Source organism: Bufo bufo, chromosome 2 (assembly GCF_905171765.1).
Source record: "Bufo bufo chromosome 2, aBufBuf1.1, whole genome shotgun sequence".
NCBI classification, from domain to species: Eukaryota; Metazoa; Chordata; class Amphibia; order Anura; family Bufonidae; genus Bufo; species Bufo bufo.
The window spans coordinates 707,804,319-707,815,346 of NC_053390.1; the positions used below are offsets into that span (position 1 = coordinate 707,804,319).

The window sequence follows — 11,028 nt, forward strand, 5'->3', positions numbered from 1 at the left end:
TTACACTGAAATACATCTTTATTAGGTGTATTTCAGGCGCAATATGCAACTTCTCCTCCACTCACGCCTGGTCTGAAATTGTGGGTGCAACTTGGACGGGGGAGGGGATGGGCTGGCAGGCCCATCTCATTCATCATTTTCTACACCTGATTTAGGTGTAGAAAATTGTCTAAATGTAAGACAGCTAGGAAGCTGGCTTACATTTAGACTAGCACTGGATGCGCTAAAGTTATGGAGAGTCCGGCGCCTCTTCATAACTTAGGCGGGTCCACCACCTGCTATAGGGGTTATTAAGACCGGCGTCTAAAACGCTAGTCTTAATAAATGACCCTCTAAGGCCTCTTTCACACGGGCGAGTTTTCCGCCCGGGTGCAATGCGTCAGGTGAACGCATTACACCCGCACTGAATCTGGACCCATTCATTTCTATGGGGCTGTACACAAGAGCGGTGATTTTCACGTATCACTTGTGCATTGAGTGAAAATTGCAGCATGCTCTATATTGTGCCTTTTTCACGCAACGCAGGCCCCATAGAAGTGAATGGGGCTGTGTGAAAATCGCAAGCATCTGCAAGCAAGTGCGGATGTGGTGCGATTTTCACACATGGTTGCTAAGGAGACGATCGGGATGGGGCCCCGATCTTTATTATTTTCCCTTATAACATGGTTATAAGGGAAAATAATAGCATTCTTAGTACAAAATGCTTAGTAAAATGTCCATTGAGGGGTTAAAAATAATAAACAAATTTAACTCACCCCATCCACTTGGTCGCATAGCGGATCTCCTCTTCTTTCTTCAGGACGTGGGTAAAGGACCTTTAATGATGTCACTATGCTCATCACATGGTCCATCACATGATCCATCACATGGTCCATCACCATGGTGATGGACCATGTGATTAGCACAGTGACGTCATCAAAGGTCCTTTACCCAGGTCCTGAAGAAAGAAGAGGAGATCCGCTACGCGACCAAGTGGATGGGGTGAGTTAAATTTGTTTATTATTTTTAACCCCCAAATGGACATTTTAATAAGCATTCTGTATTAAGAATGCTATTATTTTCCCTTATAACCATGTGAAGAAGTCCGGTTTCGGGTCTGGGTACCAAACATGCTGATTTTTCTCACGAGCTTAAAACGCTTTGCAATTGCGAGGGAAAAATCGCGCATTTTCCCGCGACGCACCCACATCCTATCCGGCCCTCACACGCGACGCCCGTGTGAAAGAGGGCTAAGTGTTTTCAGCTCAGAAATGTAATTCATTTTCTGTTGTAAAGGGGTCATAACGGTCATCTCTTGTCACAAACAGGCCAACGCTTTGCTCTAATGGAGGAAAAAGTGGTGTTATCGTCTATTTTAAGAAAGTTTAATGTAAAAGCAAGCCAGGACCGTGAAGAAATCTGTCTGGTAGGAGAGCTCATTCTTCGTCCAGAGGATGGCATATGGATTGAACTGCAGAAAAGAACACCTAACTCTACTTTATAAACCTTGGAACAACCTCTGTGTGTAAACAATTTTATCTCAAATGTTTATTATTGTAAACTAGACATTAAGCCCGTTATAATAACGGGTGCTAGAACAGTAGTGCATAAACATTAGTAGAAACAGTCTATATTAAATAGTAAGATAATTTAACCACATTGTATTTCTTGTTTTATTTTCTTTTGTCAAAAATATTTTGGAAATAAGTCAAAAGTAAATTAATAATAAAAATAAAATGGAAACATATATATCACAATACAGTAAGTATAGTTTGTAACAATCTGCAATATACAATACCTGAATCAGATATTCAGGAAAAAGGTATTTTTTAACCTCTTGAAATTTTTCTATAAAATTTCTTTATACACAACATTTCTTGTAAATATTCTATCTGAATTTGGCAACAGTTTGCCTTGTTCAGGACCATCTACAACCTTTGCAACCACATCTGAAAAAGTTCTAACTCTAGATAATGCAACATATAACTGACCGTGGCAGAATACTGGTTCTGGCAAGTAAATGCCAACTTTTTCTAAGGTTTGCCCCTGAGCTTTATTAATTGTCATGGCAAAGGCTAATGCAACTGGAAATTGTCATCTTCTTAAGGTAAATGGCAAATTAGTAGAGGATGGAGCTAAATCAATACGTGGAATAAAGACTATGTCCCCTTCCGCTGAACCTGTTATTACTTGAGCAATAATGAGGTTTCTTTTCAAGTCTTTAACAAAGAGGCAAGTTCCATTGCACAATCCTCTTTTAGTGTTTATATTTCTGAGGAGCATAATTATTGCTCCCTTTTTAAGGTTCAGTTTATGCCTCGGCATTCCTGTTGGAGTTAACCCATTAAGAAACTCAATAGGATAGTTCTGCATATCTTCCTCAGTTGAGTCATCAATTGAGTTTGAGCTAAGGAATGTCACAGTATCTCCTTCCAAAATGTTTAGCACCTCTTCATTTATGCTATCAGCATCAGAGTTCTTTGGGCAAAGATTAAATTTTTTTTGTTATCTTTGAGACATCAGCAACTAAAATTCTTTCTCCAAAAAAGTTGTTGACAATATTTCCTGTACATAAAATTTTTGAAGGGATTTCAATTTTGTCTTCAGGCAAACCGTCAATGTGTGGTGTATCACCATTGCCAACTTGGATCAACCAATTGCTGAATTCAGTATCAACTGAACGGATATTTTTTGTAAGGTTAAGTATTTGGAAGTTTTGCCACAGTTTATTATACTTTATACATGCTTCAACAATTTTTGTCCGGTCACCATGAGGAACCACTGGAAGTGTTTGCCGAAAATCTCCACCAAGTAATAAAACTTTTCCTCCAAAGGGTTTCTGGTTATCCATTATTTATTTTAGCAGTTTGTCAACCACTGTAAGAGCAATAGAAGGGGCCATTGTACACTCATCCCAAATGAGCACTGTAGATGATCTCAAATTTTCAGCATCAGCAGAATTGAGACGCATATTTGATATTGAGTTCTCAACTATCGGAACAGGTAATTTGAACTGAGAGTGGTATGTTCTTCCACCCTCAAGAAGATTGGCTGCTATACCTGTTGAGGCTACAGGGAGTGCAATGTTACCTTCTCAACGAACTGTGCTGAGAAGGGTTTTGTAAAGATATGTTTTACCACTACCTCCTGGACCATCCAAGAAAAAACAACAGTTGCAAAGGTTGTCATTTTTGCTTGCAGACAATATTTTTTCTGAAGCTCTTTTTTGTTCTCTGTTTAATGTTTTCTCCATTTCTTCAGCTCTGTATTTTTGTAATTCCTTATCATACATATTCCAAAGTTGATCAGTATTTGGCATTGTGGAAGGCAATCGAAAATCTTCACAGTTTTTGCCATGTAGTACCAAAATGTTGGCTATTTCTTTAAGTGCGATCTTACGACAAATTGTACAATCCTCATTGTGTTGTTTATGTTTGTGAACTAAATCTTCAATGAGATATTGCTCATATTTTAGAAAAAGTGCATTCATATTTTGTAATGATTCAAAAACACAGATATATGCAAATAATTCCCTAAGTTGTTTAGGCATTGTAAAGTGGACCTCATCTTCCAGAGTGTTCTCCCACACATCGCATCATTAATAAGTCCTTTTCCTTCTGCAGCCTCTTGGAAAGTGGGATAGACATTACCATGTACTGTCCTCAGATCTTCAAAGGATACTGCACCAGCCACATGCAGCAATAGTAGACGCAGACAGTAACGCTCTGCATCTGATATTAAGTTGACAGAATACATTCGTCCAATAATTTTTTCTGCACCAAATTGACGCAATTTCCAACAACAATTTTGAGAGTCAAACACATAATGCAAAGGAATGTCTGAATATAATATATTCTTTGCTTCCTCTTTTTGTTGATTCAATTTGAACCAAGCTGTCAATTGAGTATAACGGTTTAAAGCTCTCTGTACCGCTGTGGTAATGTCATTTGGGTTGAAAAAAACTGATTGTTCTTCAGGCAGATGCACTGCTAATCTATGGATGGTATGGGATTGATAATGCATTTCAAACTCATGCAAACACCATGCTGCTTCTGGAGCACTGACATACCTAGAATTAGTAGTATAGACAAACCGCTCACTCCCCTTACAATTCTGGATTGGGTGCTCTAGTCTCAAATTGATTCACTCAAATCAACAAAGGCGTAATAAAAAGTATATATTATGTAGTATGAGACTGGCCCTCCCTCGCATGGAAATAGAGCAATAGTGATAGTGTTGTTACACAATATTTAATTGGCAAAATATATTAAAATACAACATCACAATACAATATTAAAATAACCATCGCTGCAGCGGAGACAATATCAGTCCCTAAAAATACCTAAAATCTAAAACTTCAACAAAAACTCAAAAAAAGTCCAAAAAGAAGGGGACCATACGTACTGAATGTGCAAAAATATTGCAAGCCAAAAGTGTCAGTCTATTCCTTATAATAGTATTGGCATTCCTTTCTTGTATGCAATATAACATGCAAAATCCATGCAAGGCACCTTTTCAAATATTCAGAATTGTCCGATATAAATATTCAATAAAGTATCCAACGGATATCCTGTAACGACAATCAATTCTAAGTATATACAGTATAGCTCTTAGAATTGATTGTCGTTACAGGATATCCGCATATTGATATATTTTGTTATGAATTGACCATTTAGCAACCTTTCTGGACTATTTCCTTTATAGACTAGACTAATTAGACCATGGGGCACAATATACTGCAAAAAACGCATCGTCCCCCAAAAAAACGCATGGAAACCGCATATGCGTTTTTTTGGTTCCAGACCAGATTTTGGTGTTCCAGAGCAGATCCCTTACTCCAGATCTGATCTTACATGCATCTTAAAAGGGATATAAAAGGAATCACAGTAAGTTGGGATGTCACCACTGAGGAAGGGGAAAGGAGATCCCCGAAACGCGTTTGATGCTTTTCAAAGACATCCCCAACAAGTGACCCCCACTTGAAGTTCGTCTACTAATATCCGGAGATACACAAAGAAATTGGAGCGCTCCAAAGATAAAGTCCCGGAATTTCAGCCATTCAAACTGGTCAGTACAAGTATAAGTTTACCTCTCGCGATATTACACCCTGATCGTATAATCGGATCTGAGATTTGTGGATAACGATCGAGAGAGACCAGAGACAAACAAACCAGGTGGGACGCTAAACACTGAGAACCACATGAATAAATACCGTGAGTAAAAATCAAAAGGATTGAATATTGGGACTGCAGGATAATTGACATTCACCTGTGAGTAAAAACTTGGTGTCCGATTGGATACTTTATTGAATATTTATATCGGACAATTCTGAATATTTGAAAAGGTGCCTTGCATGGATTTTGCATGTTATATTGCATACCAGAAAGGAATGCCAATACTATTATAAGGAATAGACTGACACTTTTGGCTTGCGATATTTTTGCACATTCAGGACGTATGGTCCCCTTCTTTTTGGACTTTTATTGAGTTTTTATTGAAGTTTTAGATTTTAGGTATTTTTAGGGACTGATATTGTCTCCGCTGCAGCGATGGTTATTTTAATATTGTATTGTGATGTTGTATTTTAATATATTTTGCCAATTAAATATTGTGTAAAAACACTATCACTATTGCTCTATTTCCATGCAAGGGAGTGCCAGTCTCATACTACATAATATATACTTTTTATTATACCTAGAATTAATAAAGGTGTTTATTTCATCATGATTCAAAGTACCTTGTTCTTGAATGACAACATTTGCACAATCAAGACCTTTGTACACATATTTAAAAAGGTATTTGACACTTTTCACTGATGCACAAACTTCCACATTAATGTGGCAATTGTACTTTAACGCTAAGTAAAGATTATATGGTACAACCCAAAAATTATCAATATTCTTTCCGTTAAGAATTATAGTTTGGCCTGTATTTCTTCTTTTGTACTTTGGATAGCCATTGCTCTTAGCAATAGTTTTTTATTCGAATTCCTTTGGAAAATCCTTACAGCATTTGTCATATGTCATACATGGAGAATTAGGATTGAGTGCTCCGCATGGTCCATGAATCATATGCTTTGTTACAATTGCATGTAAGCGAGGAGTGATTTCTATGTTAGGGATTTCAGCAGAGACAATTTTATCTATCAGTTCTTCATTTTTTGGTTTACAGCTTTCTTTAAGAATGAGAAGTATGTGAGCATGTGGTAAACCTCTCTTATGAAATTCTATTACGTAGACCATTGCTTTTGGGACTCCAAAAATATGTTTTTTACTGATGTCATCAATTAGAGCTTTGAGTTTTAGGTGAAATACTCTTGCAACTAAATGTGGTTGTCCATCAACAGTTTGTCCATGTTGTAGGTTATGTACAATCTCTTCCCATTTGGGATTGCATGTTATTGTAATAAAAAGATCTGGTTTTCCATATTTTCTGACAATTGCCATAGCATCTTGATAATTTTGTTGCATGTTTCTGGGGCTCCCTGCAAATGAAGATGGCAAAATATACATTTTTCTAGGACTCAGGCCTCCTTCATTGGCTTCATTAAACAAATGATCCATTAATCCAGAGTATTTTTCAAAACGCAATTTAGGCTGATTTTGACGTATATAATTGAGTCTGTTGGCTTCTGTTTTTACATTTGCATCAACTATATATTGCTGTGTAAGGGGGCCTGCATTTAAAAAGGGATTAAAATCCTCTCTAATGGAAAGACGGTAACCGTAGTATTGCATTTGAGTGACTCTAACTCTAGGATTGTGTGACTGGTTTGGTAAATTTAATAAAGCTTGTGGTCTGTTTTACTATGGAATGTCAATTCCCCAGCTTTGATCCCCATAGAGAAATAACAATGGATAAACCATGGGTTCCAAATTAGGATCAAGGACACTAATTCTTTGTGTTTTTTTTTTATTTGTATAATCTTCACTTGGTTTGCAGTGTATTAGAAGATCTCTTTCAAGTGGTGGTTCTCCATCATCATTTTGAAAAATAAAAGCAACCTCATTATATTTTGGTGCGTTATAGCGCTTTTCGTCATTTTTGCGATCTTGTACTATTGTCATGGACACTTCCTTAGTAACATTGTCATTTTTGGCGGCATTCTCTTCATATTCTTTTTCAACTTGGTACAACATTTTGCAGGCCTCGGCAAAAGGATTGAATTGTGCCATAAATGTACTTAATGTTTGCATAAGCTCTGTATTTATTCCTGAGTTGGCAGAAATTTGCATTCTTTGTTCTGCAGCTTCAGAGGGATCTAAAATGTATAATTGTGCAAACTGTCTGTTTTCACCCTGTTGAGGATGCAGTGTTCCTGCTCTGTGACAAATCGAACCATGGATTCAAAAACAGTATGGCCCATAGCCAGAAGGCAGACTAATGTTAGCTCCCATAGATGCAAATGCTAGAGCACTATTTATTGACCTTATATTTTGCATTACATTTTTGCTGTAATGATGCTGACCCATCATGAGCTGCTCTATAAACGGATTTGTTCGAATTGGTTGAAGATTTACTTTTCCTTTTGAGCAACACTGTGAAAATGTTTGATCAGATGGTCTTTCTCCTTCAAAATGTTTTGCTTGACAAAAATTGCATATCTGATTTAAATCTCCACATGTGTGGGGTATAATGTTACCCTCATTAATATTAACTATATCATTTATCATTGCCATTCTTTCTGTTTTGGCCGAGATTCGTTATTTTCCACTCGTTTACTTCGGGCCAGTCTCTGTAATTATGCTTGCAGCAAACATTGTAATTGTCGTTCTTCTGATGTAAGACTTGCTCTCCTAGCTTTTTCTCTTTCAGCATGTCTCTTACGTTTTTGTCTTTCTCTTATATCATTTATCCTCTCCTGTGTGGCTGTTGATAAATGTGTTGTGTCTGTTTGTAGATCTGTTATCCTGCCTCTTTTTATTGCTTGTTGCTGACGTAGTGTTGCTCTCCTAGCTCTGTGTGCTTTCACATTTTTCTGACGCTCATTTTCCTTTTCTTCAATATTTCTTCTATTTGCTCGTCTTTGTCTTTCTCTTAGAGATAGTTTTTTATGCTGATTTTCCTGTTCTTCTATAGATCTATTTGCTCTTCTGAATCTTTCTCTTTTACCGTTTTTGTGACACTCATTTTCTTTTTCTTGAATTGATCTATTTGCTCGTTTTATTCTTTGTTTTTCAGCCTTTCTTTTTTTGATTTTTACTTGCTGACTTGACTGTTTCTCCAGGAGAATTTGGTTATGTAGGGTTTCATTGTCTGTGTCTCTTGTCCTACTTGATGTGTCCTTTTTTTGGGTGGCATGTTGTTAGTAAAAAGTCCAAGTAATATAGGCTTGTACTTTTATAATTTTATAATATTTTCTCTTACTGTAATACTTACTTATATGTAGCTGTAATATGCGTCACTGGCACTGAGTTTTGGCTTAGACTGCAGGCACTGTGACTGGTGGCTGATATGACTGCCACTGACTGGTAGTGCTGAGACCACTTGCACTGTGACTGGTGACTGATACAGCTGTCACTGACTGGTGGTGCTGAGACCACTGGCACTGTGACTTGTGGCTGATACGGCTGGCACTGACTGGTGGTGCTGAGAGCACTGGCACTGTGACTGGTGGCTGATACTGTTGGCACTAATTGCTGCACTGACTGCTGGTACTGACTGGTGGTGCTGAGACTGTGGGCACTGTGACTGGTGCCTGAGATGGCAGCCCCCCTCCCTCCCTCCCCAGTATTAAAAGCATTGGTGGCCAGTGCGGCCCCCCTCTCTCCCTCCCCAGTGTTAAAAGCATTGGTGGCCAGTGTGCCCCCCCTCCCTCCCCAATATTAAAAGCATTGGTGGCAGTGGCCACAGGCTAACAACCCCCCTCCCCCCCATCATTGGTGGCAGCAGAGCGGCATTTCCGATCGAAATCCCAGTTTAATCGCTGGGGCTCCGATCGGTTACCATGGCAGCCAGGACGCTACTGCAGTCCTGGCTGCTATGGTTACTTAGCTTATACGTACATACGCTGTCTGTGGCCGGCCGGCGCTCCTCCTACTGGTAAGTGAAAGGTCTGTGCGGCGCATTGCTTATAGCACAGACCTGTCACTTACCAGTAAGAGGAGCGCCCGGCCGGCCACAGACAGTGCAGGTAAGTATAATGCTTCTAAAATTGCTAAGTAACCATCGCAGCCAGGACTGCAGTAGCGTCCTGGCTTCCATGGTAACCGATCGGAGCCCCAGCGATTAACCTGGGACTCCGATCGGAACTCTCCGCTGCCACCAATGAGGGGAGGGGGGGTGATTTTAATTAGGGGGGGAGAGGGGAGGCCGCACTGGCCACCAATGAATTTAATACTGGGGCGGGAGGGAGGGGGGCCGCACTGGCCACCAATGAATTTAATACTGGGGAGGGAGGGGGGCCGCACTGGCCACCAATGAATTTAATACTGGGGAGGGAGGGAGGGAGGGGGGGCCGCACTGGCCACCAATTAATTTTTTAACTGGGGAGGGAGGGGGGTCTGGCCCCCTGCTGCCTGGCAGCACCTGATCTCTTACAGGGGGATATGATACGCACAATTAACCCCTCAGGTGCGGCACCTGAGGGGTTAATTGTGCGGATCACAGCCCCCTGTAAGAGATCAGGTGCTGCTAGGCAGCAGGGGGCCGTTATGTCCACAGTTCTCAGTATATTCTAACTTGAAGCGTCCCCATCACTATGGGAACGCCTCTGTGTTAGAATATACTGTCGGATCTGAGTTTTCACGATCTAACTCTAATCCGATGGTATGGGGACGCTTCAAGGTAAAATATACCATCGGATTGGAGAAAACTCTGATCCGATGGAGTGTGTGCTGATTGGTTTGTGCGCCGCGCATGCGCACTTCACTAATCGGCACACGCAACAACAGCCCTGAGCACGTACACAGGGCTTTTATTAGTATAGATAGTTTGGTGTGCGTCTGGGAAAACACTGGCTGGAAACTATTTCATTAGTATCTGCTATAAAATTTGGTATTATGCTTTTCATTTTCTGTATGTGCTACTCAGGACATTTAATATTTGCAAGGAAGTCCACAAAAATCATTAGGCCTCGCTCACTCAATTTGTCTAAAAGAAAAATTGGCATTGCTCCCATTGAAACCAATCGCAATGCAATTTTCTATTTTTCCAGACCATTTATAAAAAACAAAAGCTGAACTTTGGTTGGGCTACAATCCACTTTTTATGGTAGACCATTTTGTTAAAGGGGTTCTTCGGGATTTTAATATTGATGACTAGTGTTGAGCGAACTTGCAATTTGCAAGTTTGGCGTTTGGGTTCGGGTTATCTAAGAATTCCGTTACCATGGACCATAATGAAATTCTATGATGGCATGCACCACGGAAGCCACGGAAGAGGCATTCCATATTGCATTCCATTATAATACAATTCTGTGCTGGCCAGTGGCTATAGACTTCTATTATGATGGAATACATTACGGAATGCCTTTTATAGGCTTCCGTGGTGCATGCTGTCATAGAATTCTGTTATGTTCCACAGTAACGGAATCCATTACGGAATTCTTAGATAACCCGAACGCCAAACTTGCAAATCGCAAATTCGCTCAACACTATTGATGGCCTATCCTCAGGATAGGTCATTAATATCAGATCGGCGGGCGTCGGATCCCCGGGAGCCCTGTCGATCAGCTGGTTGAAGAGAAGACCGAGCTCTGTGTAAGTGCAGCCTTCCCTTCATTGTTTACCTGCTCACTATCGACATTGTACCAGTGAGCAGGTGTAATTACAAGCTGTCCCATTCACTTTAATGGGACAGCTCGTTCCTATTCAAGTGTAAACCAAACCAAGCTTTCATTTTTCAAGAGCATAATATGAATTGAAAACTGAGCTTTGATTGGTTCCTATGGGCAACAAAGCCTGTTTTTGTTTCAGACATTTTCATAAATAAACCCCCTTATTGTTTTTAAGTTGTTTTTTTTATAAAAAGGAGCTAAGATACTGTATGTGAATTAAGATAACATGAAAATCTTTGAAATGCATTTGGGGTGGGGCACAATAACTGGCC

At 39.7% G+C, this 11,028-nt stretch overlaps 1 protein-coding gene across 1 annotated transcript in view; it reads left to right on the forward strand.

Moving 5' to 3' along the window:
• The window catches only part of LOC120990164 (cytochrome P450 4V2), a 78,520-nt gene extending 67,879 nt beyond the window's left edge, over positions 1 to 10,641 (forward strand). Inside the window, exons 11-12 of the mRNA XM_040418760.1 lie at positions 1,308 to 1,540; positions 9,909 to 10,641. Of these exons, the coding sequence (XP_040274694.1) occupies positions 1,308 to 1,483 (176 nt within the window). The 3' untranslated portion in view covers positions 1,484 to 1,540; positions 9,909 to 10,641. The remainder of the gene's footprint in view (positions 1 to 1,307; positions 1,541 to 9,908) is intronic.
• The last annotated feature ends 387 nt before the right edge of the window (positions 10,642 to 11,028 follow it).